Genomic DNA, 25,988 nt, shown 5'->3' on the forward strand with positions numbered 1-25,988 from the left:
GACATCCATTCCTGCTGCCTCTCTCACGTGCTGTTGCCCCGAGGACGGCGATCTGAACCATGGTTGAGCGCGGTAGTGGGGATGCACGTTGCGATCGTGGGCAGGAACAAATCATCACGTCTTGGCATCGCTTTCACGGTACTATCACTGGGTCGCTTGACAGGACGTTCCTGAAGATAAACGTGTCCTTAGAACAGGTGCCGATAAGTTACCGAAATCTGGGAGATCGCTGTAAGGATCGCTCTAGATGTCTTCGCTCAACAGCGCGGGCGTTCTAGTAACAAGAATAATTCAACCCCCACTACGCGTGCTATGACACCGCCAACACCATCTCTAGTCTCAGAATTCCCTATGTCCCTTACCACCACTAACCATATCCCCACTGATCTTGCTAATTTCCTCGCTGTTCTTGACCCAAGCCTTCGTCGCATCCTCCCACACCCCATCTCCAAACTTGTTCTTGCACCACTCCAGCACCTTCTCCGCCTCACCTCTTATCCTCTTTTCAATGCCCTCCTCATCATCCGTTCTCTCACTCTTCTTCTTGCCTCGAAACTGCTCAACAGCGTCGATCAGACTCTTAGGCTCCTCATCGCCATAGACGAATTCGATCAGGGAAGACGAGATGGAAGAGTTGCTGCCAACTTGCTTCGCGACTTCAGCATCCAATTTCTGACCATCTTCTTTGTGTTTGGGTTGATAGCCTTCACATGCGTCTGCGACGTCGCTTATCCAGGCTCTTGCGTTGTTGAAGTCGCCCTCCGCGCGGTGCAGAATACCGTGTAGCAGCATCCCCTCCACAGCTGGCGGAGCCTGCATGTGCCGCACTAGAAAATGTGCAGATTCCAAGTCATGGTTGAGGATGTGTAGTAGTGCTTCGATGGTCGGGTGGACATGTAGGTCTGCGATTGTCGCCGTGAGTTGTGCATCTTGGGCCTTCTTGGGTGGGTGGACGAGATTGGTGTTGGGTATGAGCTTCTGTGATATCGTTTCCAGCGTCCGTGACACGTCTGATTGACTCATTTCTTCGTTTTACTTAGTACAATTGAAGCTGCTGGTGGAGACTGTATGTGGAAAGATGTTGCAATCTCAGTAATAGTCAGTCCAAAGATACCAGTACAAAACAGAAAGTCTCACAACATGTATGCACCTGCTAGCCTCGTCGCGAAAGCATGTGACGTGCTTGATGCACCAACTTGGGAGCGCAGACGTCATGATGGACCCTGAGAATCATACAGCCGACACGTGCGGGGTGGGAGAGTTTACAAAAAGAAATTTGATATAGCTCTGACATGTAAACGCGTAATTAGACAGCATTATGGCGTAATCAAATGTTGTAGCATAAGGATGTGGTTTTTGTAGATGCGCTAAACTGCGCTCATATGTACATACAACGCATTAAAATCCAGCTGCCTGAACACAACCTAGTCGTACAGACATAACAAGTACAAGGTCAGGGTCATAGAGTGTTTTGCATCCAAACGCCGGGAAATGAGATTGGAGACCATAGAAAGCTGAGACGAAGGCCGTATCGTGCGCGAATCGGACGGATGAAGGTTGAATCGGAGGTATTCGAGGTCGTGTGAGATAGTGTGGAACATTAGCTCAACCCACCCTTAAGCCTTGTTCTTGTTCTGCTCTTCTTCCTTCTCGGCCTTCTTCTCCTTCTTGTTAGCAGCATCAGCATGCTGCTTAGCCTTGTGCTCCTTGTCCGCAGCAGCAGCCTTGCGCTCCTTCTCGCGTTGCTCCTCAGCCTCTACCATTTCTGTATCATCAAGTCAGCTAGCTATTCCCACATCCAACTTCACGACTTTGACATACCTCTCCACTGGTCCTCTCCAGCATATCGCTCGTGGTGAATCTTCTTCTCGATAACATGCTTATGCTCGGGATCGTTCGGGTCGATAACCCTAATTGTCTCCCATCTTCCCTGACCCTTGGCCGCGTCCGCACCTTCAATCGCAAAACTGCCTAGCAGCGCTGCCAGTGTGCCACCCTGTGCGTACATACGCGCCTGCACTAGCTTTTGTGATCCGCTCAGGTATGGGTTGCGGTTGACCATGTGCCATGATCCAGCCATGGAGACGACCCAGAAACCAAAGAGAAGCGGGTATCGGTTTTCGGTCGCCCACGCTTTGGCGCGCTGAAGGGCGGTTTTGTTTTGCTCGTATAGTGCTTCGCGCTCCTTCTCGCGCTCGACTTGGCGCTTCTTCTCGGGTGTGTGTTCGATGTCGTATGCTGCGGAGGCTCGGTCGGCGGCGATGACGGCTATGGGGTAGCATTGTTAGCAATCGAACTCCGGGATTTCGCGATAGAGAGATACGTACCGATGAATGTTCCTGTTGAGGCGACAAGGAAAGCCCGGAAAGGAACTGTGAGCGCTCGGAAGGAGTGGTATCTTCTGCTCGCAGCCATGACACCTGCAGCACCTATCGCCGTACCAATGGCACCACCTATCGAGCCGCCCTTGATTGTGGCACTTGAAGCTGTCAGTACAAAGTTCCCATCGACGTTAGAGTGTAATACTCACTTGTAATGCGCCGCCTCCTCTTCCTTGGTAAGAACCTTCATCTTGTTTTAGGTAGAAACTGCTCCGATTCGGAATTTGGGTGTATGGTGGACGGTCGTGAGAATGTGGCGGCTGTTGAGAATCGTGCGCCAGGTATACGCTTAGTATTGGGAGTTTGGACGAGTATGTGTGTGGAGTCTGAATGGGTATACAAAATATGACGGCGCACGCGGCGACTTATTAAAAGATAACGCAATGCTCAAAACTCATGGTGACGTCGCCGAACTTCCGGCGCCGCTAGACCCACGTTGACATGTGCGGGCAGTGATGAGGTAAGGCCCTTTCGGCAGGCCGTGCCTAGCCCTGTGTTCCTCCAGGGCTGGGCCGATTATCGTGCGCTGAGAGATCAGGTCACCGATGCATGATCGAGTGAGTATACCTCGAGAGGACTTCTTTTGCTGTTCGTTACTTACAACTCTACGTTGGATGTAGGAACATTTAACTCGTTTCGGGATGCACTCCCAGCGAACCATGACTCCCTCCTCAAGATGCTCTGCCTCGCAACAATTCCATCAGAAATGCATCACCCATGCGCATTCACTACCCTGACACCTACATGCAGGCAGCCGCTAAGTAAAGCTCTGTAAGCTTGTGAGCAATGCATCCCCGGTTGGTTCCTGCTCGGCAAGTTCTCGCGTGTCGCATGCTCTTCGGATTCTGTGCCGAAGCGGCATCTCTTAGTTGCCGCTCGCCGCTCGCACTGTTCAGACTCAGCAGATATGCGGCCAACCTTCCCTCTCCTCTACATGAGGCTATGCGAGTCCCTCAGAACGTGATTCTCGATGAAACAGCTCGAAGTTTTCACCAACCCTGATTATCGTCTTCCCGACATGTGCAAGCTCTTTCCCGGCCATGCCCGAGTTGCCACCGAAGCCCGTACAAACTCCAGGGTTCACCGAGCGGCTCCGCACGTTGACATCCACGACAAGACGGGTAGCAACGTCTGTCTCTTATGTTCACTCATCAGTTCCCATCACTGCGGTAAAGCCACGAACTCTTCCCAACACATCAAAAGCAGTGATACATGCAATAGGGCATCATGTTTCTTATTTCCATCGAAGAATACATACATCCGATGACAGCATTATCGTAACCGTATTACCTCGTGATTAGTCTGCTTCCGAAAGAAGGATAAGTATGTAGGTACAATCCAGTTCATTGTTCACCATATCGTCTTCTTCAGCTTTTGCCTCCATAATCCTACTAAGTATCTCAGGCCGATGAAAGTGTTGGGATAAACAAGAAAGAACATGTCCGTGATAAGGCGTGTCCAGGAATCGATGCTTTTCCAACTGACTGTAGGAAATGCGTATTTTCGTTTTAAGCCAATGGTCTTCGACAATTTGTTCGACATTGATCTTAGCTTTTGGGCATATCCACGATACCTTCTTCGAGATCGAGCGAGCGGTGCACTGGTTGATAATACCCAACGATACGTATGTGGACAAAGACATGTACACGCGCAAATACGTCTTTAACGGAATGCGCCAAAACTGGGGCGCGGTGCGGGGTTGCCATAGCGGGGAAGCATGCCTGCCGGAGGTCCTGGGCGTGTCGCAAGGGCAGGGTTGCAGCAGAGCATGGCGACGCGAGAACCGTACTTGGAACCGCGGAGAGAGACCATGTGCTTACGGATGTGGCCGCCAACGAGCTCGCGATGCTGGGTGCCACTGTTGGTCAAGACATACTGGATGAGATAGTTGCCGAACTGGTCACCAGCGACTTTGACAAGGTTAGCTATAGCCCGCGGATCAGGGGTGCTTTAAACTTACTATCAATAAGAGGCATGCGTGGACGATCGGGGCGAGCTTCGCATACGCGGTCCAAGTACCGGTCCAGGAACTCGTTGCCACCAATCTTCAGGCACTTCTCGATGACCTTGGACGCATACTGGTCCATGCTGTACTCTGTACTGAAGCGGAGGATGTGATCGACAGCACGGCTACGATCAGCGGGCGCACCATGCTCGCAAATATGCTGGATGCACCAGTTGCCGAATTGACCGTGGGCGATGACATCTATGCTGGCGAGCACCTCGTTGATGCAGGGACGCTAATGCCAGTTAGTATGAAGGAATTGGTCGGTGGAGTCTTCGCATACCTTGTCCTCCTCAAGGCAGTTCTCGAAGATGTTCTGTACGACCAGGCTGCCCGTCTCACCCAATGCAACTTCGTGCCACATGCCTCGTAGAGCTTCGTTGACGTAGCGCATGATCTGGGGTGGAGAGTCGCTCCAACGGAGCTCAAAGAGCTTCTGCCAGACGTGGCAAGCGTAGCGGTGGATGACAGTCTCTGGGATGCGACGAAGCAGCTCGTGCACCATAGTCGCTTTATACTCTTCCGGGACGCAGTCGAAGGCCTTCTGGATAACATGGCAGCCAAAAGCGTCCATGCTCAAGGCGAGAGTATTGCCGCGAATGGCTTGGGCGATCGCGATGACTTGATCGTGCGTACCATGCTCAAAGCAACGCTGTACAAGAAAGTTGCCGAAGCGGTTGACCATCAATGCATAAGCTTGGGAGATGATTGCCTCCACAATCTCATACTTCTGTTCAGGTGTGCCTACTTTGAGCTTCTGCTGAAGGAAGATGGAAGCCTGCTGGTCGTTGTTGCAGATGATCTTATCGACGATGTACTTCCAGTTGCAGCTCATGTTTCGGTCCAACAGGCGACGATAGTTCATGGGTTCAACAGGGGGCACGTACTGTGAAGTACCCGCCTCACTCGGAGCCTATGTCTTGTCAGTGAAAGTCCGGGTTCTGCATGCAGTAGTGGCATCTTACCTGAGAGTTCCATGGAGACGGTCCCATGCCATTGGCCACGTTGAACTCGTTTGCATCTGGCGACAATCTGCTGGCCATTGTACCAATCGGAGCCGGGTGGCCTATCGGATACATGGGCGGCATAGCGTACTGATTGTAACTCGGATCGAAGGCCGAACTAGGGCGGCTAGGTGGATTACTCAGTCCATTTCCCATGCCCATGTTCATACCGTTGAAGTTGTTATTCATGGGGTTAGGCATGCCACTACCCATACCGGCATTGAAGCCGTTGGAAATCCCGCTGCTGCGGAAGCTCTGGTCGAGAGGGAAATGAGTGGGCTCGTTCAAGAAGCCATTGCGACGATAGCCGGACTGAGCGGGTTGTGGACGGGCCTGAGGCTGGGGCTGAGGCTGCACCTGGGGCTGGTATGAGTTGCCGAAGCTGTTGTTGCTGGTATAGGCTGGGCGAGCAGGCTCATTGCCCCAACCGTAGTTGCTCCGAGTGGAAGCATTGAATTTGTTCTGCAAACTGGTGAGAGTCTGCTCAGTGACATCACCCGGGTAGCTATAATCAGCCTCTGACGATTGACTCAGGTGCTCCATGGTCGACCGGGCCACATGATGGCTGTGCATTTCCTGGTTGACGCGGTTGACTTCGTTGCGGGCCTCTTGTAGTTCTAGCTTAAGCTTTTGCAGCTCGCAAGCCTCGACGAGGATGATCGAGCCGTCCAGCTCCGTCGATGGGGTAGATGCGAAGTCGTCGGTGGCCGGTGTGATGGGGATGGATCCGTTGGAGGAGCTATATGGGTCGTGCGGAGGGGAGCGTCCATTCAGGCGCTGCAAGAGCGAGTCCATGACGGCTGACTCCTCGTGAGCTCCCATCTTGGGCTTCTGGGTAGGTCAGCTTGGTCTATGTAAGAGGTGGCGACGGTGAGACTGCGGCAAATGCTGGATGGTACTGACCTTATAGCCGTCGAATGAGTCGTGCTGCTGTAGCATTGGCGCTTGATTGCCCAGGGTAGAAGAACCGAGTGGTCGCTTCATGCCCTGTGTATTGCAAGTCAACGATGAGCCAAACGCACGTTGGAAGGCATATGGGTATTGGTGCAGGCTCATGCTGCCTACCGCCTGACCCAGGACCTCTGGCGAGGTGTCAATCCTGAGATCGCCGGCCTTGGAGAATCGGTTGGGGCCCTTGCGGGGTGTGGGGGACCCGTCGGAAGTTATGTTGAAGCTCATAGTAGCGGAGCTTGGAAGAGTGGGTAGATGACTTAGATCCGAGAGGCTACCGACGTGTCCAGGCTATATGGTGAAGAGTGCGGTTCTGAAGGCGGCTGGAAACAAATCTGGGGTTATTGGGCAAATGGGCAGATAATATGCAGAACGGAGGCTCGGTGCAGCTCGTTTGGCGACGTAAATGGCCAATGTAGATGCAGAAGCGACGAGGAAACAGCTCAAATGTACATAAATCAGTAGGTCGCAGAGGGCGTTGTCGTAAGGAAAGGACGACAGTCGTGGAAAGAAGGAAGAGATCGAGGAGAGGGTGAGTAAAGGAAGCGGGAGAAGTGGGGTGATGACAATAGAAGCTTCCGAAAGAGACGAGGTGAGCGCGAGTAGGTGCCCAGGTGGAAGGCGCGTCGCGTCGGGACGCGTCGCACCCGTCTTCACCTCAGCAAACGGAGAGATTATTGTAGAAAGAGGAATTAAGGATACAGTTGTAAAGATCGGCCCGCTCTACATCTCCACCCGTTGCATTCATGTCAAAGCTGGTATAGCCTTACTCCCACACTGAAAGTTGACAAGACATATTGAGCCTTTGATATCCGCAGCTACCTACCACCTCTTCGAGCTTGGGCCTGCGCATCGCTTACCCACTTTCTATGACACTGCTGGGAGTGACCTTCCAGTCAGAGTCAAAGAAACCCATCGCTAAGACACCCTCAATACCCTTCCATTTTGCGCTCTCACCAAAGACAACGAAATCGGGTTGGCCGACGCCTGTCAGCAGAGGAACGATACGGGATGCCTGTCGCAACCCCTCGTCATCAGCACCCCACAATACGAGCTCGAGACGCTCGTCTGGTAGTGGTCGCAAGAACGCTGCACCTCTAGCTTCCTCCCCGTATGTTTGGTCTTGCCCACGGTAGTCGCGGATGGTAATTCCAGATTCGCCAAACTGAATCGGGAAGTTGCTTTCACTTTCTTTGAGACTGGCGCCGACAGCTAGAGTGATAATGTTGTTGGTGTATTCGAAAATGGCAGAGTCTGATATGGAAGAGACGATGTTGGCGTCTGCTTGGAAGTACTGGTGTAGATTGCGTGAAGTCTGCAGTGCAATGTACGACGAATTGGCAGAGCCTGGGTGCCTGATAGTGAACGGCCCATGGGTGCGAAGAATGGCCGTCATGGAGCCCAGTTGTCGGCCACTCCTCTCAGGTTGCACGGAATCTGCGGTACGTGAGCCGAACTTCCAGCCTTTGTCTGTCTTGTTAACACGAATGACAGTGTCAGTCGTTGCTGTTGCCTCTGGCAGTCTCATTTCGTGACCATCGATAGTCACAGACTCCTTCCAGAGGGCAATATCGAACTCTAGTTCTCGTACGTTGGACGTCTTGATGATGTGTCCCCGAACACCGACTTTGCCATAGCGTCCTGGGTCTTCTAGTTGTTTGACTTTTATGCCGTTTTTACTCCCCATGTCTCCAGGGTCGCCAACCATGATGAGAAAATGCTGCATTTTCCGAGGCAGAATATCAGTGTTCTTGGCCTGGGTGTAGTAGAAGTCTACCAATGCTGGTGTTGTCATGACCCCGTCGAACCAGTGGTTTGCCCCGGCTATTTCGTTGTAACTAGCTTTGGCTCCTGTAACTCCCGAACTGACACCTGTGCGATACAGCTGCTCCGCAAGTAGGCGTCCATTGTAAGCTGGAACGTTGTCATCAATCTCACCGTGCTGCTGTTGAACAGGAATTCCATGCGCGTTGGGCATGAGCATTTCATGTCGATAATTGTTTAGTGAGGCACTGATGACTGCTGTACGTCCTGGATCTGCAGGCTGCCATAGATGGTATGGCACGTACACCTGAATACTGGCGTAGCCCGAAACTGGTGCTGCAGCGAGTACTTTATCTGGTCGGTGAGTCAGAGCATACCAAGTACCCTGCCCACCGTTGGAGTGCCCCGAGACTATCCAGCGGTCTGTATCGATACCGTATCCGGTCCAGTTATTGTTCGTGATCCAGGTTGGAATCGCAGCTATTGCGGCTTCAACGTCGGCGAAGCCCCAGTTGTGCCAATCGTCGCCGGACCACGGCGTGACACCTGTTGGGAACAGGACCCATGCACACAGATCAGAGACAGGATCCAGAGCGCCAGTGACCTGTGGATTTTCCGCTTCAAGACCAGCTCCGTGCAGTTGCAGCAGCAAAGGCAGCTTCGATTGTCCCGGTGGGCATGTTGCGTTCTTCGCCGGAGGTCGAAGCATGGCATAGGAAACTATGCCGCCCGGGTGGAGATATGTGACCTTGTGAGGCCTGTAGAGATCGATATGATTCAGCTTTTGAGACACATGTAGGGTGTTCTGATACGTTCCACCAACGGACTGGTACGTGATGTCGTAATCCAAGGATGAGGCGTTGTTGGTAGAGAGAGATGCTTTCAAGACGATGGGCCTCGTTTGACCAGAAACAATAGTGATGGGCATGCTCGAGTCTTCGTATGTGTTAGAGTCGTCCTGGTCAGCAATATCAGTATCTTCGCGTAACAATGACTGAGCGCCCGTTGTCCACCCGGCGAAAGAGACGTGCGAGCTCACATCTGAGGGCTGAATGCTCAGGACCTCGATATCCTCTTCCCCAGTGTTCCTCAAGTATATCGATCCAATCGACGAAGCAAGCTTTCCGTCGACCACATCAGACACTAGCATGCCAGGTTTCGCAAGTTCCAGAGACCCTGTGGCCTTTTGCACGCCAACGACAACATCAATGGTAGGCTCCAGAATGCCTCCAAAAGCCCTGACATCGCGAGCTAGGCGAAGATCGATTCTGTGTGAGCCAGGCTTGAGATGAAGAACAGGAGGTGCGTTGCGGTAGCTGTAATAGTCTCCTCCAAAGTAGTGCTGGTCATCCACCCAGTATTCCAGGATGGCGTCCGTATGCAAGATTAGATGTTGAGTCTCATTACCGCCGACGATGAGTTCGCCACGAGCCCAGGCCTGGTATTGGACAGCAGCCCACCCGTATACGACCTTGAGGAAGTCCCAATCAACGTTGGAGTAAGCCACGCTCAAGGAAGCGTTGGCTGATGTAGCATCGTTCAAAGTGAGTACGGCTTGGGTCACATTCCATGACGCGGTCCCGTTAGTAGGCAATGAGCTCCGAAATGTCGCCTCAGGGTCATATTGGAGATTTCTGAAGCCGCCGTAGTACTCGAGTGGATCGGCACCCCACGTGGCTTCTATATGATGTTGGCATGGTGTTTCCGCGTCACCACGGTCAATGACGTACCTCTTGTTCCAATCTGAAATGGCCCTAAGACGTGCCATGTGTCGTTGAAAACAATCAAGGAGGCACTCTCCTGGCGGCTCACTAGGTGTAGTGGGGCTACGACCGGGCCATGTTCCGCAGCATGACCCAATTGCAGCAGGAGGAAGACAGCACAGAACAAGTACGGCAGCGACGGCCGGTTCATCGGAACAGACATACTCGGGGTTGCACGAAGCCTCGACACATGATGAGGAGCGAAAGAGGTGGTTTTGAACAGGAACGTCGTTATCGGTGCAGAAGATCTCTGCCCGACACAGCAGGTGCGGAATGCATGGTAGTTCCCGAAGTCATCAACGGAGCTTGGCTGACGAGGGCTGGTGATTTGCTATCCCTGTCGGCTGCACGACGCCCGGAACGCGTATGTCACTAACCAGACAATTCTCCGCTAATTACGGATCTATTGCGACGCTTGCCTTCAACACCACGCTTCGTGGAATAATCCTTCTCGACGATCCACGGTACCCCACCACCGCTACCGCTGATTGTGCCGCCCTCGTGCTCTTGCGTGTAGCAAAGGAGTGCGCCACTGTTCCGCGCATATAGCACCAAGTCGCCTGCAACATCGCTTCTCCCACCCCCATGGCGTAACGAATAGTTCTACGACACCCCAACCTCCTTCCATCCCGCAGTCGCCATGACGCCTCCGTTGGCGCGGGACCCGAGTCCCAACGCTACCTTCAAGTTTCCCGCCTTCCAGCCCGATCTGCTCCCCACGCCCGAGGAAGACAACATCTACGGCCTCAGCTCGTCGCGGTCCGCCAGCCCCAGTCATGCAGCGCAGACAAATGGCAGCACGGTACCAGGGGATAGGTGGCATCCGCGCAAAGAGGCCAGGTTCGGGGGCATGAATGGCTCCTCGTCGGGCTCCTCGAACAGACACGGGCGACAGAAGAGCCTTTCCGAGGCCTTCAGGACAATACGGACGCGAAAGGGCAGTGTCAGCCAGAATGCGCATGAGCTCGCAGATGCGCTCAAGGCACCGCTGTCGCCCAAACTCATCGTACGTCGCGTCATGCACGTCTCTGCATGGTCCATGGCTAACAGACGCAGGTGCTCTGCGGCGTGTGGTACATGACCTCCATCTTCACCAACATGTCCTCCAAGGCCATCCTGACCGCCCTACCGAAGCCCATCACCCTTACAACCGTACAATTCGCCTTCGTATCTGGCTGGTGTTTGATAATGGCCATGTTCGCTAGGAAATTTCCGCGGTTGAAGCAGACGATGCCTTTCCTCAAATACGGCATTCGCAGCCCATCCAGGGAACTGATCATGGCTACGCTGCCCTTGACGCTCTTCCAGATCGGCGGACACATTCTCAGCGCCGATGCTACGTCGAGGATACCTGTGTCGCTGGTGCACACCATCAAGGGACTCTCCCCGCTCCTGACGGTCATGGCCTACAGCATCTTCTTCAAGATTCAATACTCGATCCCAACATACCTCTCCCTTATACCACTTACTCTGGGAGTCATACTGGCATGCTCGGCGGATTTCAATGCGAACCTGATCGGCCTGATGTCCGCATTTGCCAGCGCTATCCTCTTCGTCGTACAGAACATTGTCTCCAAACAGATCTTCAACGACGCCGCAGCCGCTGAGAAAGACGGTCTCCCACCCAACAAGTTCACTAAGCCAGACAAACTAAACCTCCTCTGCTACTCGTCCGGTCTAGCCTTCCTCTTCACACTCCCACTCTGGCTTTGGTCCGAAGGATTCACACTCATCTTCGACTTTCTGCATGACGCCTCCATCGAACTATCAGACCACCCTGAAGCTCTGGACCATGGGCGGCTGATTCTAGAATTTCTGTTCAACGGGACCTTCCATTTTGGGCAAAACATTGTAGCTTTCGTGCTATTATCCATGGTCTCACCAGTCACCTACTCCGTCGCCAGTCTAATCAAGCGCGTCTTCGTCATCGTCTTCGCAGTCGTCTGGTTTGGCAAGCCCATGACCAAAGTTCAAGCCTTCGGCTTCGTTCTCACATTCGTGGGTCTATATCTCTACGACCGCACGCACGACGCCGCCAAAGCAGATAAACGCGCAAAGGCCCTACAGTCCAAGAACAGCGGCTCACTGCTTCCCTTGGCGACAGACGTCAAGTCGCGACCTGTTTTCACGGCTAGTCCGTCTTCCATGCAGGATCCAGGGACGTACTCCATGCCGGGTATTCACGAGTCACGAGATGAGAAGAGACACGATGATTCGGGCAGTTCGAGCTATCGCAGGACTTCTGAGCAGGGCTCGCAGTACTTGCCTCCTGGGACGAAGGCAGAGGATACTTGGCGGCCCAATGATATGAATGGAAGAAGGGGGATAGGCGTTTCATGAGCATTTACGAATCTACTTGTTGTTTTTAGATGAACTTTTGGGTCGAGATCCGAGTGATGTTTTGTCTTGGTGAGTGGCCCGGAAGAGATGCTCGGTACGGTGATCGAGATGCGCAAAGGACCGATCTACGTGCCGAGTGTCACTGGTCAGTGGTCAAGTGCTCGATTTGCCGAGACGACCGATAGAGAGATACTAAGCCGTGGATCTACTTCGTCACATGTGATACAACCGCCGCTCCAAGAGTCTGCTGACGCGTCAGCCCGTCGTGACATTACGATTGTACAATCAACGACCATGGTGGCTACATGAGATAATCTGAACATGAGCTGACATTGCAATCACGCCATACATACAGCCACTATTCGCATTATCGCCTCCAGTCCCGAACCGAACAAAAGAGATGCTTCTCGCAGCATGCAAAACCAAGCAGAGACCCCGACACCTGTAGCCGAACAGACACAAAGCAGACGTAAAGTGAGCGACTTCCTGGACGCCGAGTTTGGGCATTTGCATCATCTCATGTTGTTTCCCGCGCGTTAAACGTAAGGCACATTTGTATCGTAGTCCTGCTCGCTATATCCGAGCTTTCTCCCTTCGCTGCTTCCGCCAAAAACATGCGTTGTAACCCGGCGCAACCAGTTTGTAGGTGAAGGGTATTTGTGGATTTCGTCGTCGTCTAGCAGCATCCCTTCTTCTGCTCCGCGTCGGCCGACTTGCTGATCTCGAGCACCTTGCGGTCGTTGCCGAGGACTGGGCCGCTGCCTTCGCCCTGGTCGAGGGCTTTGCTTGAGACGATGCGGTAGATTTCTGGGTAGTGTTAGCAGCAGTTCGTACTGGTGACTCGGCGTTGAGGGCACGACGGAAGTGGCGGTGTAAGCACATGTCTATCCAGCCTCTGGACTGTGACGCCAAACTTTGCGCCGAACACTGTATTAACTGCGGGGTATTATATAATGAGACGGGCGTACCTGTGAGAATGTTCTGGAAAGCAAGCTCGACGTTGCTGGCGTCCAAGGCGGACGTCTCGATGAAGGAGAGGTTGTTGTCACCTGGAGAGTGTCAGCTTACGTCGTCTCTGAGTAACTATCTGGACAACTGCCAATGTCATAGAGTGAGACACGTACTCGCAAACTGCTTGGCCTCCTCTGTCGGCACTGCCCGCAGATGCCTCAAATCGCTCTTGTTACCGACGAGCATGATGACGATGTTGGAGTCGGCATGGTCGCGCAGCTCCTTCAGCCACCTCGTGACGTTCTCGTATGTCTGGTGCTTGCTGATGTCGTAGACAAGCAGAGCGCCGACAGCGCCACGGTAGTATGCGGAGGTGATGGCGCGGTACCGCTCCTGGCCTGCGGTATCCCAGATCTGGGCTTTGATAGTCTTTGCGTCGACTTGGATGGAGCGGGTAGCGAATTCGACGCCGATGGTCGACTTGGAGTCAAGGTTGAACTCGTTGCGCGTGAATCGACTCAACAGGTTGGATTTACCGACACCTGAGTCTCCGATGAGCACCACTGCGGGGGTTAGCGGGCGACGAGACCAGGACGAGTAAGGCGGGGGGAGAGGCGGTACCCTTGAAGAGAAACTACAGGCACGACGGTCAGTATGCAGAGCCCACAGCTGCTGGCGTACGGGGACTCACGTCATATTCGTCGTTCGCCATTGTTGCGGTAGGCAGGTGGGGAAGAGTGGCAGGCGGGCGGCGGGTGCACGTCTCAGTCGCTAATTCAGCGAGAGTCTCGGGAGCAGGGCCTGGATAGCGTTGGGGTATCAGGGCAAGCAGAGAGGCAGAGTACGGTCGTCGTGGCGGGTGAAGTGTCCAGGTGCGCTATCTCGCTGCCTCGAGGAGTCGCTGCTCCACCAACAAAGCACCAGCCAGCACTCAGGGCGAACGAGCCCATGCCGCATTAGGTAAGCGAGACGCTACTCTCCGCGCCCTCACCTGCAACCTCACGCCCGTGGTTGCTTGCACCACCGCAAACAAGTCGCCTTTCGCCAAATAGCGGCAATAACTCAGCCTCTTCTTATCGCGTGTTGAGCGACTACAGCGATCGGGCGCGTGTCGGAAAATTCGACCTGCGCGTTGTATCAGCGTCCTCCCGCTGCTCTCAACCAATCAGGACCTTGCATCCCCATTCATCTCTACGGCTTTCGCCAGAATGTCATCACGCCCTGCCGAAGACAATGAGGAAGTGGCGGGTACTTTTGACGTGGAATGTATCATAGCAGAAAAGTGGCAAAATGAATGGGACGTCGCGCCCTTCGGGAAGGGCATAAAGTACTTGACCAAGTGGGAGGGCTATCCACTTTCCGAGTAAGTCTATGCTGAATGATCGTTGAGCCAAGCTAACCCGCTATAAAGCAGTAAGCATTTGATCTTGTCTTTCGCAGTCCTTTAGTATTGCCTGGGACACTACCCTGACCTATACTCTCCAAGCATTCCACAAGGTTGAACATTCATCGCATCTTCCTAACGTTATGTAGGTACTTGGGAACCAGCATCAAATTTTGAAAATGTTAATGATGATCCAACGGACCCCGAACTTGCCCCAGAACCCCCAGGACCCCCAGCTCCCACCGCTCTGGAACTATGGAACCTGAAGAAATCGAAAATGAGCGGGATTGAATTCCGGAAGCTATGCGACCAAAACATAAGCAGGTTCGAGGCAGCAGTTCGAGCAGCGGCAGATGAAGGTGTGCCGCCCCTCGAAGTTACACTGGCAGAAAGAGAAGCTGTAGACTCCAGTCAACTCAACAACTTGTTCATCGAAAGTCCCAGAAGACAACCTCCAAGAGCGCGCAAGCCTCCTGTAGTGCAGTCAGACTCATCTTTGTCTTCTTCTGAAGAAGCAGAGTTGACGGATGACTCATTATTCGATGAGATCACGATGACCTCAAAGAAGACAAAGCACAAGTCAACTAGTGCAGAGGGCGCTGGTACTGAGCGCCGGCTACGTCGAAAGTCAGCTCAGTCAGCAAGTACAGCACTGAAACGTGCTACAACCACTCCAAAGCGGAAGTCAGCTACTAATCCGAGCCCAGCTAAGCCTTCGCCATCGGAATCAAATCCACATTCTCGAACCGGACATGTCGACCCGGTCCCCACGCAACGGAGGGCTAGTACCACCAGTGAGCTTGCAAGCGCCGCTACAGGTTCTGCCAATATAACTCCGGCCCGCGCAAATCCCGGTACTGCGAAGAGATCAGTCTCATTCACTACGCAGGTCAGTCCTAGTAATGTCACGTCCGATACAGGAAAGAATGGCGCCATCAAGTTCACGAACCAACCGAAACCTCCGCCTCGTCAGATCTCTGAATTGAACAAGACCCATTTCCGCAACCTTAAAGGACGAGGGGCGGCGAATAAGAAGTCTGCCAGGGAGGGTACACCTGATCCTTCGGCTCTACAGATTGTCAACGCCCCACCCGGTACCACTATCTCGCTCCCGCGCGCACCACGCGATGATCTATACGGTCGTCGTGAGCCTAGCCATAGGCGACCCACAGAAGACTCCAACAGCGACGTTCCCCCAAGACGACAGTCTACTGACGGTAACCTACCTTTGGAAGACTGGGAAACCCACAAAGTCCCATTAGTATGCTATTCTTGGAGGCTTAGCCGTGATTGCCCGAGAGGTCCGAAAGAATGTCGCTTCATGCATAGAAATAAGGATGAAAATGGCCGTGACTATCCCTTGGGGGATATGCAAGGGTTCATACCTGGTAAATATCGCAGGCCACCACTCACCTGTCCCTATTGGCTGAACCATGAACGGGGCTGCATAAAGTCTGCCGAACAGTGTAATTACGCTCACTACAACACTGGGTGGATGAAGCACACTGATCCTAAAGTTCCCGATGTGCGAATTGATCCTGAGAAGCGGCCGGAGTTCAATGGTGGAGAAAGTCAGTCTGGAGACAGGTTCACCAAGAAAGCGTTGGCACCGAACCAACTTACGTGCTGGTACTGGAAAAACACTCAATGTCGTAAGTCCGACCAGGATTGTGCCTTCCAACATTATGATACTGGTATCGTCGCGGATGGGCCACATGATTCTCGCCAGAAGCCTGTTCGACCGGCGGATGGGTCTGATGAATCTGATGCGTCTGTCCATATGGACATCGATGATGTTGCTCAGCCGGACGTTGCCGGTGAAGTAACACGCTCCCCTTCTCCCATGCCACTCGAACAACCGCAACAACCGTTCCAGCCGCCACCTCCTCCACCTCCACCCATGGAATTCCCTCCTGTCGATATTAGATGCACAGAGCTGCAAGAGAGAATAAGCGCAGTCAGTAAGCTCGACTTCGAAGACATGTTTGCGACCAACGATGGTGAAACAACCATCGATCCGGTAGAAAGGAGGGCTTTCTTGTTCTTTCACCCTGAAGATCACTTTGTGGAGTTTGAAATCATCACTCGATGGCTCTTGATGCATCATGTCCAAGTCAGCAGTGCGAGCTATGCAGGCGGATGGGCAGATTTTCAGCAACAAATCCTGAAAGGAGGCACGGGTATCATCATCGTACGTATCACACACTCCTGGAACAAACGAATACTAAGCAGACTAGGCACATCCCGACTTTGAGTACTTCACAAGTATCCCCGGATTCGGCCAAGTCCTCCGTAGAGGAGTGCGTCTCTGGTCGGTCGGGCTTCAACCAGGTATCGAATATGACTATGCTTCAGAAGAGACACCTGTGCTCCGGAATGATCGCATTGAGATATTTCCTGTTGGTGGATTTATCTACATCACGGACGAAGTCTTCGAAGCGATGCCAAGATATGCGTTGTGTATTATCAAGCTCTTCTTGGCGAAAATCAAGAAGCTCAAGGAACTCGCAGGTCCATCAGCTCAGTTTCCAGAGATCGTCGAGAACAGCTTGCTCTGGCGTCTGTGTGTCCGCCCGGAATTGATGGAGCATCTGTTTGCCTACTGTGAAGACCAAGCAACAGAGCTCCAGGCTGGGGATCCTGATGTACAAAGGTCCGTTCACTACACTCGAAATAAAAGGATATATCACTAACTTCAACACAGTGCCGCGGAGCTCTACTCTCTCCTCATAAACCCCAACTTCATCGAGCAAGACAGTCCCGATGCCCCCCTCAGCCTAAAAGCCGACAAACACCCCATCCTCTCTGAGCGCCGTGCAATCGCAGAATGCGAACCCGTCGACTACTTCAACACGCTCAAACGTAGCCAGCAAGCCGCCAATCTGAACATGATACGCTACTACGCTGGACTGCAAGTCGATATGCGCCGCGACTACCGCCACTTCTACGTTGTACATACCGAGCCGACGGCGTCGTATGTGAAGGACTGGAAGCAGGAGATCCAGACTATTGCTGAAGTCATCACACCTGGGCAGTGTATCAAGGAGTTTAAGAAGAGTGGGCAGGATAGCATGTTTAACTTCTTTGAGGACGTGATGGCAGGGGATGTGGGTGCGAAGGGAGCGGACAAAGACGGTAACGCGACGCGCACGGGCTAGGAACCTACGCGCGATGCTAAACATGTCCCGGTAACGATTGAAGAGTGGTGGAAGAGGGCTCAACATATTCTTTCACGGAAGTCGTGTTGGGCTGTATGAAGTCTGGCGTGTCTTAAGAGACTAGGTCAATTCGCTTGCCCATATCAGGCATGGTCTCACGATAACATTTCCGTTTCTTTCCCCGGAAATTTGATACCCTCTGATAGTAGCAACCCATTCCACATGTTTAATAAGAAGGATCCATCGCCTCAAAGACATGTTCCAGTCACTACTCAGCCATCAAAAGACACAGAACATGGAGAAAACAAGCTGGGTATCATTCAACTGCTTGCAAACCTATCGCATATATACATCTACTTCTTCTTTCCCTTCGTCTTGTCCACAACCTCGACCCAATTCCTCTGCACCCCCCTCTTCTCCAACGCCTTCATAATAGCATCCTTCTGTGGCCCCTGCACCATGACCTCCATAACCGGTGCTTTGGGACTAGACCCCTGCAGCTTATCCACACTCGTGCTACCCGCACACGTCTTGCGCAGCTCATCAGCGAGCGGCTGCGGCGAGATATAATATGGCTCCAGCCCATGTACTTTCGTCACAGTCTTATTGCCGCTGCGCGTCTCAAGGGTGATTTGTATCTTGGGTGGCGCACCGGCTTTGGGTTTCGCGTCAGAGATGTCGGCGTCGTTGCGGATTATGGCGTGGAAGGGGGAGGAGGCGGCGACCATGCGCTCGGCTAGGGCGTCGCGCGGCATGGCTCCTGAGGAGAGGGCGGCGTTGTCGGCGGCCGAGGAGCCCAGTAACGCGTCTGCGAGCTGTGGGTTTATGCGTATGAGGCGCTTGTTCTTGGGGTCGATTAGGTTCTCGGCTTCTATGTAGGCGATGAGGAGTTGCTTCAGCTCTGATGGGGTGTAGAGGCCGCGGGGATCGGCTTTGGAGGCGCTGAGGATGGGTGCGAGTTTCTCTTTGGGTCGGAGTACGGAGACGAGCTTGAGCTTTTGGCCTACGGAGGACTCGGCGGAGAGAGGCGCGGCTGGCTTCCCGTTGACGCTCGCTGCGGTTGGCGCATCTTTCTTCGGTAGCCGGTAGGGAACGAACGATTCGATCTGGCGGTCCTTGAAGTCAATGTCAAGGACTACGACCTCATTGCCGTCGCGGTCTTTGCACTTGAGAATTTGTTGCTTGTCCAGATACCGGACGAACTTTCTCAGGTTCTTCCAACTTGTCTTCTTGATTTGTAGTGAGGCTGTTCGCGCAGGGGTATAGGTAGGGAGGAAGGGTAGGACGAGCGTGGACATGACGTTTGTCTGCGAGATCGGGAAGTCGAGGCCGTAGGAGGGATGGCCCTTGTTGTGATCCATGTGGTATCGGACACCGTACAAGAATGCGTTCTTGAAGGCTTCATCGATTTCTGAGGACTGTTAGCTGCTGGTTGATGTGATTGAATGTAGGATGCATACCCTTGGTTGTAAGCTCTTTATCTTCAAGGACATCAATGAAGTCGTTGTTGGATGGCGCATCTTCGCCTTGTACGCCCTGTGCTTTCTCCGCCTCTGACCGTTCGGTCGGGGTAGCATCGAGAGTGATACCGCCTTCGTTATCGTCTAGATCGACGGCTGCCGTGCGTTCAGCGAGACTCGCCTCCTCACCATTGTCGTCGTCCCAGCCCTGGAGGATATCAGGAGGCTCAGTGCCTGCCTTACCTGTCGAGCTCCAAGACCATAGTTCGTCGCCTGCCCAGTGAAACGTCGACACAGCCATACCCTTGGTGCCCTGGACTTTGCCCAACGCGCTTACGTCAATGACGCACTCGCCAACCGCCATGGGAACTGTCGGTGCCTCGAGGCTTGCAATGGCAACGATTGCGCCTTTGGTCGCTTTCTTGGGGAACGGCGGGCCTCGTTGTAGGCCAGGCGTCATCAGGTCGGCGCCACCCTGCATCTTCTCGACCACGACGAGTGGCGTATAGAGCAACGGGACTATCCTTGGGTTGTGCCAGAGGGTATAGACGGTGGGGTACATCTTGTCACCAACCTTTGCCCACAATACTCTCTGCTCCCCGCTGGTGCCCTCATGGCTGCCTACGTATATTGTGCCCGACACCTGCTTGAGGTCTGGCCCCGCGGTTGTGGTGAAGCGCGCGGACAGGGCATTCTCGGGGAGCAGCGACTTGCGCAGTGCTGTGAGGCCGGCGGTTGACGAAGCTGCCTTGTCTTCGGGATTCGCATCGGCATCTACGGGAATGTCTATGCCAAAGTCGGCGATGATCTGGTCGGCAGTCCTGCGGCGGTCGCTCGACTTGAGGGGGGAGAGGGGCTTGATCTAAGGGGCGTTAGTCAGTGCAGCGTATGTGCGAGATTGCAACCTACAGTGGGTTTCTTTTTGAACATGTTGAACGCCTATGCTTCTGCGGCGGTTGTTGGATGTCGTGGGCCGCAAACAATGTTTGACGCGGCGATTCTCTATGACTTCAGCGGGGCAGCTAGCGCGTTTCCCCAGCCTTGCCATGCCCTTGCCATGTGCCTCGAACGGGTGCATCACTATGAGTCGAACATCCTCATGCTGACTACGCAGTGCTACCTTTGCGACAGACTTCGCCATATGTGCCGCTTTGTTTCTTCATGTCCTCGCCCTGGTCCATGAAATGAAAGTCTGTGTTGATGATGCAGCCAATGTCCACGGATGGCCCACAGACCCGGTCGTCACTTTAGACTTATGTCGCCAGCTAGGCAGTTGTAGCCGCCAATATAGCATTTGGGACCCGAAGCTACTTTTTCCATGGTTGGGCTTCTGATGACACCTGCGAAATTAACCACATCGGCTGGCGCGTGCTGGCCTCACCTGCCGATCCTGAAATCTAGAGGCTGTCTAGCCGGCAGTCGACCTTCTGCTGTACTTGGTAAGCCGGAAGGCGTCAGTGACGATAGCATGCCATGCCTCATTGTTTATAGACCATTGTCCCCTTTACGTCTGGTACTGCGTCAGCTGCATCGTCGGGACGCGTCTTTGCACCATAACAAGCTGTTCACAGCCTCCGGATAATATCAGCTCACGTCGAGGACTCGATAGCCTTCTATCGCAAGCTGAAGCGCAATATTTTCCCTCTTGCGGTGGTCATACTGTCACGTTACAGAGCCGTCCTTTGCCTCATCTGAAACATTGTCCCATCTGAAACACACTCTCTGAGATACTGCCACACCATCATCTACCATCTAGTCGCGCTGCCACCAAAGGTAGACAGCCTCGCACACGAAACACACACCAAAACTGCAAGGAGATGAACAACGTAGATAGACTTCGATCCCAGATTCCAGGACGCTGGACCAGCCTGTTGGGTCCCATGTCGCTCACCCGCCGCAGCATCCATGCAGCTGGCAGCCATCGACATCGACGGTAGCCGCTTCCGGTCAAGGCGTGCTGAACTTCAAATTTTAGCCGTCCAGGCACCAGAACGCATGCGGCCGTTGCACGGTACACAGTTCCGTGCTGACATTGACCGCATCGGCAACAGCTGGTTCTCGCGCAAAAGGTGCGCATCCAATCCATGCCTCAGTATTCCATTGCGGCAGTCATGGTGCAAACACTGCAGACGTTCGTGGCGGCGGCGCGTCAGCGAAAGACTTGCCGGCCCGGCCAATGGCTCTAGGCCTCGGTGCAAAGTCGACAACGGCTGGCTTATTCACAGCTTCACCAAACACCTCTTGGCCCGCGTGGTCCCAATTGCCGACTGGGCGCCACCGCCATGATTCAATCACACTATGCCTCCCTTAGGCAAAGCACCATTACGCATGGACTCGGCCCCCGGAGCCTCCAGGATGACCATCGTCCGTAAATGTCATGGCGAGATGCGGAGAACTGACGCGCCACGAGAAACGCCCAGCTGCGCCCGTTCGTTCTTGTACTCATTCCCCGTCTTTCCTCATAAACCCATCGTTGTCGCTCCCCCTCACGCCTGCCATGGTAAAAGTGTTGAGATCGAATTTGAAGCTTTTCGCGTTGTGACATCACAGCACGCTTCCTCGGCATCCGCCCCGGCTTTCGGAACCGACCTTCGAAAATTCTGCCAACACCATGAGTCCCATACCCGACATCGAGCGCAAATGGAATGAGGGTGAGGTCGTACCCAAGCCCAGCAACCCGGAGGAACTCATTCTGGAAGCATGGGCGCAAGGTTATCTCGTGGGTTCGCTCATCATTATGGCGTTCATCACGTTGGCAAACATGAGGCGCGGCGTCCTGTTGCACAAGGTTAGTAAGAACCCTCTTTAAGCAGTGACCACCGCTGACAACCATCTAGTTGATTCTACTTGAAGTGAGTCCACATTTACATTTCTGCTTACATCCATACTAATCAAGCCCAGCTCATCCTTGGTATCTGGCAAGGATTCTGGTTATTTTTCCCCAGCCCAGTCCACGCCTGGTGGCTCTCCGTCGCCGCCATCTTCCTGAACGCCTCCTGGTCTCTGCACAATGTCATTGCATGGATGAAGATCAAGCCGTTCCTCTCGAAACCTGTCAGCTATATCTTCATCGGCACCGTAGTGCTTGTTCAACCGTACTGGGTCGTGGAGATATACGCCAACTTCGCCTACTTTCATGGCGTCAACAAGACATTCCTGAAAACACGACCATATGAGGCGCTATGCCGCGATCCCTGGTGGATTCTCACCACCATCTACCTTTTCTGGGTCATCAAGACGCAATACGAACTGAGCCTCAAGGAGATCGTACGCATCTCGCCGCGTTTTGGTATCATGTTGTTGTCCATGTTACTCAGCATCGTCTTCATCGTCCTGGACATTTCTACAGTCACCGAGGCTATCAAACTCCCAGGCGCCACGGGCATCAACCCCTTCTGGAAGTTCGCATTCGTATTCAAGTGCCTGACGGATTCCGTCGTTCTCGACGATTTCAAGGTGGCGCTCGACCGCCTGCGAGCTTTCCGGATCAGTCGACTAGGCAGCTTCTCGGGTGACCCGAGCGACAGCCGGAGTCGTAACGACAACAACCTCGTCGCCACATGGGAAGAGATGGAGAGGGAAGCAAACGCGCTCCAGAATGTGCGCAGCCCAGACGGCGACTACATCCATCCCAGCAACTTCCCGCTGAAGCCAAAACGTGCGCGAAGACCTCAAAAAGACTCTGTCATGTTCCCCAACCAGCCGGATTACCGAGACTCAAACGCTGGGCTGGATCCAGAAGATATCGTGCCCAGCATGTTGGGCGATGGCCCTACAGGAGCAGATGCACAACCCGTGCAGAAGAAACAACATCAGTTTATCGACGACATGGTCAACAGTAACAGCAGAGACATGGCTGCGGAGAAGGACTATGCCGAGGCGATGAGAGACATGCAGCGAGATAGTGTCTCAACACCCCGACGAACGAGCGAGTCTCCCCGTCGACCACCGCCGCCAGGCTGAGTGCACAATCGATTTTCTAACACTCAACACGATTCACAACGAACGATACATCAGTAATCACGAACGGGCAGGCGTTACTACGGTCGGCGCATCTACGGACACATATACCCCTACCCATGTGCTGCACGAGCACGCCTCACGCCCCACGTAACGAGCCATCCTTGCACACCCCAGAGTGGTTGTGCACAGCGGACAGGCATGGCCCCACGAGAAGCCCCACGGGTTTGGGATAGTGATAGAAAGGAGCCTGGGGCTCACTATTCCGGAATTGAGTTAATGACGAGCGGCATACTGGAACAAAAGGCGTTTTTGTACATGCTGACGGGCATCGGGCCGAGTCGGCCCTCAGTTATATACCCATTTGCGATTTTTCCTTGGTTATGGATATGGATATGCTGTTGCATATGTAGTAGGAACGAATATGCATAAATGTAAAGAAACATTTATCACCCTGTGCCATGCAATCATTCCAATCTTGTATAACGTGTAGTCCTTCGCTGTTCTATGCTCTCTCAATGCTACAATACACCACTGACTGGTCCTCCTTAGGAGTAGAAACCCTTCTTCCACCAAAGATCACAAGATTCGATCTCCCCCCTTCGATTCCGTGGTCCGTCTGTGGCGTACACGTAACCAATCTCGTTGGTAGTCACGTTCCTCGCAGCGAAGTAGTGTTGCCAGTGCATATCTTTGGCGAATTGCGGGACTTTTGAGCCGAGCTTAGTTCCACAGCAATGCTCCAGAGCTGTGTGGATATGTTGGTCGGCAAGTACACAAAACGTCGGTTTCACGACTTTTGCCCCGTGTTTGCCCCATTCAATCTCAATTCTTACTGCAAACCCTTCCTGCCTTTCGTTGGCGAATATAATGTAGACCACGCTACTGGTTGGCCCAAAATGAAACGACACGGGTTCTCCGTCAAGGCAGGATTCTGAGACTGGTGGCGGCCATGAGCTCGAGAACAAGTACCCAGTCGCGGGCGCGAATGAGAACCTCACTTCGCACTGTACAGCTTGATATACAAAAGTTCGAAATAAGAGCCTTTCCAAGGTGGTACGAGTGTCAGTCCTCCAACTATCTACGCGGTAGTCAGAATCAAGCGCGATATATATCTGCTTGCTTTTAATGGCCCAATTTGCGCGTCGGGATAGGCTTGTCGTTTGAATGGAAACGGGTGGGCAACCGCTGACTCTCTTAAATAAATTTACATTCCGGATTTGCTGTAGAACGATGGCGATACCTGTACCAGTGCCAAGATCCCCTTCTTCTACGATGCCTAACCACACTTTGCTTCGTTTATCGACGAGGATCATGCGAAGCTCAATGTGCAAGCCATGCCCAGTGACGGTAGTATGTATCGTTGGTATTCGCTCCCTGCGATAATCATACTTTTTCGGATAGCCAATAAATACTGCTGGTGATCTTGCAAGGTATGACATATTACGCATGTAAGGGCTGTGATATCCCCAAGCCAGAGGACTAATGTCATCGGAACCGCTCAAAATAGCTTCTTGAAGCCGGATGAAAGCCTTCTCGCCCTCTCCATACAACAGCGGCATGTTTATGTTCAACAGACCGAGCAGACAATATGCCTCGTCCTCCACACGAGTAGTGCTCCGCCTCGCCATCCACGAGAATACACAGGCTGCCGGTACAGACGAAACAGGGGACAAGACGTTGTAGTGGCGGAAGGTGGCATAGTCGATGGACGTGATATCGCTGATTATGTCGACTGGGCCCGTGGTGGGGTAGTTAATGGTGTTGAGAAGAAAGATGTGCGTCCAATTGGTGTCGTAAAACTCGATTTTTTGGGGAACAAGTAGCTCCTGTAGTGTCCAGCCTCTAGTAAACCATCGACTCTTTCGGAAAGCAGAACCCTGCGCGTAAACATCTGTTCCAGAGGGCACATCCTGCAGATAGGCATAGCACACCCTAGAATGCTGGTACCAGCGGAACATAGAGTTAATGGCTTCGGAAAGTTCCGCGCTGCTCGTCTTATCGATGCAGCAAGTGTCAACCCATACCCAGAGTAGGCGGTCTTTGATCGCCTGTTGACAGCACCCTTCTATCTTGCCGTAGCCTTGCTTCTGCTGGTGCCCTTCTCTTGACAAATCTTGTAGCGAAACCTCTTCCTTTCCCCAGGTATGCGATAAGATTGCGTATGGAGGGATCGAATCACCGAAGAACTCCTCCAGTTTCCGGGTGTTAACGTTGAGCAGCCGCATGGCCTGGATGTCGCCTGTACCGACAAAGCTGAGATCGGCTTTGACGTAACGTGTCTGTTTCGCGATAAAGATCGATCGTTAACAGACGGAGGGAAGCGGCCGTACAGCGACTACCTTTTCAGAGTCAATCAGCGTTTGAAGCAGAGGCACGGTCATGGATGTAGTTGAGAAGTGAAGGCCAGGAGACTCCGCGGCTAAATTGTTAGCCTGAGGGAAAGCGCGCTCCAGGGCTTGTTGCTGCATGGAGGCTGACCCGCAGCCACATGCTTCGCGCGTCTTTACTGCCCACGACCAAAATACAAGACCCTCATGCTGATGGCTTTCGGCGAGATGGATCTAGTATTCTGGGGAATTCTCTGAACGTGCGTTTATGGAATCCGTGATCGTGAAGCGTCGTAGCGGTTCGGGCTCGGTCAAATGCGCTGTACATGCTAGACACCTGCTGCCAAGAAGGCAGAGTTTAACTCGCTGAGCTATACCGGTGATACGGTGAGTATCCTCAAGTAGGTCAAAGTTGCGAATCGAGGATGCGGATCTGCGCAGCTATCCACATGTTCCCAAGTGCGGAACATTCCGAGCCTCGGCTCGCGATTAGGAAGGGCACCTGAACCCTCGCGAAGGGGCAGGGCGGCGTATGCT

General features: G+C 53.3%; 9 protein-coding genes across 9 annotated transcripts; 3 read left to right on the top strand and 6 right to left on the bottom strand.

Moving 5' to 3' along the window:
• Nucleotides 1–339: 339 nt before the first annotated feature.
• Nucleotides 340–1,023, bottom strand: J4E90_007548 (uncharacterized protein; the record flags this gene model as incomplete). The annotated part of the gene is made up of 1 exon (XM_051437083.1): nucleotides 340–1,023. One exon carries the CDS (start codon nucleotides 1,021–1,023, stop codon nucleotides 340–342), a length of 684 nt encoding a protein of 227 aa, XP_051288829.1.
• Nucleotides 1,024–1,616: 593 nt separating this feature from the next.
• Nucleotides 1,617–2,571, bottom strand: J4E90_007549 (uncharacterized protein; the record flags this gene model as incomplete). Its single annotated transcript, XM_051437084.1, has 4 exons — nucleotides 1,617–1,765; nucleotides 1,822–2,268; nucleotides 2,328–2,479; nucleotides 2,531–2,571. 4 exons carry the CDS (start codon nucleotides 2,569–2,571, stop codon nucleotides 1,617–1,619), a joined length of 789 nt encoding a protein of 262 aa, XP_051288830.1.
• A 1,472-nt stretch (nucleotides 2,572–4,043) lies between these two features.
• On the bottom strand, nucleotides 4,044–10,019 carry J4E90_007550 (uncharacterized protein; the record flags this gene model as incomplete). The annotated part of the gene is made up of 7 exons (XM_051437085.1): nucleotides 4,044–4,291; nucleotides 4,342–4,621; nucleotides 4,670–5,299; nucleotides 5,352–6,221; nucleotides 6,294–6,600; nucleotides 7,202–9,785; nucleotides 9,836–10,019. The coding sequence occupies 7 exons, from the start codon at nucleotides 10,017–10,019 to the stop codon at nucleotides 4,044–4,046; spliced, it is 5,103 nt and encodes a 1,700-aa protein (XP_051288831.1).
• A 489-nt stretch (nucleotides 10,020–10,508) lies between these two features.
• J4E90_007551 (uncharacterized protein) lies at nucleotides 10,509–12,208 on the top strand (the record flags this gene model as incomplete). The annotated part of the gene is made up of 2 exons (XM_051437086.1): nucleotides 10,509–10,874; nucleotides 10,925–12,208. 2 exons carry the CDS (start codon nucleotides 10,509–10,511, stop codon nucleotides 12,206–12,208), a joined length of 1,650 nt encoding a protein of 549 aa, XP_051288832.1.
• Nucleotides 12,209–12,884: 676 nt separating this feature from the next.
• Nucleotides 12,885–13,871, bottom strand: RAB11B (Ras- protein Rab-11B; the record flags this gene model as incomplete). Its single annotated transcript, XM_051437087.1, has 5 exons — nucleotides 12,885–13,015; nucleotides 13,177–13,257; nucleotides 13,333–13,722; nucleotides 13,781–13,793; nucleotides 13,851–13,871. The coding sequence occupies 5 exons, from the start codon at nucleotides 13,869–13,871 to the stop codon at nucleotides 12,885–12,887; spliced, it is 636 nt and encodes a 211-aa protein (XP_051288833.1).
• Nucleotides 13,872–14,820: 949 nt separating this feature from the next.
• Nucleotides 14,821–17,701, top strand: J4E90_007553 (uncharacterized protein; the record flags this gene model as incomplete). The annotated part of the gene is made up of 6 exons (XM_051437088.1): nucleotides 14,821–15,145; nucleotides 15,251–15,804; nucleotides 16,348–16,365; nucleotides 16,420–16,734; nucleotides 16,781–17,196; nucleotides 17,248–17,701. The coding sequence occupies 6 exons, from the start codon at nucleotides 14,821–14,823 to the stop codon at nucleotides 17,699–17,701; spliced, it is 2,082 nt and encodes a 693-aa protein (XP_051288834.1).
• A 353-nt stretch (nucleotides 17,702–18,054) lies between these two features.
• On the bottom strand, nucleotides 18,055–20,091 carry J4E90_007554 (uncharacterized protein; the record flags this gene model as incomplete). The annotated part of the gene is made up of 3 exons (XM_051437089.1): nucleotides 18,055–19,112; nucleotides 19,162–20,023; nucleotides 20,071–20,091. The coding sequence occupies 3 exons, from the start codon at nucleotides 20,089–20,091 to the stop codon at nucleotides 18,055–18,057; spliced, it is 1,941 nt and encodes a 646-aa protein (XP_051288835.1).
• Nucleotides 20,092–21,772: 1,681 nt separating this feature from the next.
• Nucleotides 21,773–23,124, top strand: J4E90_007555 (uncharacterized protein; the record flags this gene model as incomplete). Its single annotated transcript, XM_051437090.1, has 3 exons — nucleotides 21,773–21,949; nucleotides 21,999–22,013; nucleotides 22,063–23,124. 3 exons carry the CDS (start codon nucleotides 21,773–21,775, stop codon nucleotides 23,122–23,124), a joined length of 1,254 nt encoding a protein of 417 aa, XP_051288836.1.
• Nucleotides 23,125–23,669: 545 nt separating this feature from the next.
• On the bottom strand, nucleotides 23,670–25,505 carry J4E90_007556 (uncharacterized protein; the record flags this gene model as incomplete). Its single annotated transcript, XM_051437091.1, has 3 exons — nucleotides 23,670–23,843; nucleotides 24,333–25,403; nucleotides 25,437–25,505. 3 exons carry the CDS (start codon nucleotides 25,503–25,505, stop codon nucleotides 23,670–23,672), a joined length of 1,314 nt encoding a protein of 437 aa, XP_051288837.1.
• Nucleotides 25,506–25,988: the final 483 nt, after the last annotated feature.

This window comes from Alternaria incomplexa, assembly GCF_024043165.1.
Source record: "Alternaria incomplexa strain BMP 0042 chromosome Unknown scaffold_11, whole genome shotgun sequence".
Taxonomy (NCBI): Eukaryota; Fungi; Ascomycota; class Dothideomycetes; order Pleosporales; family Pleosporaceae; genus Alternaria; species Alternaria incomplexa.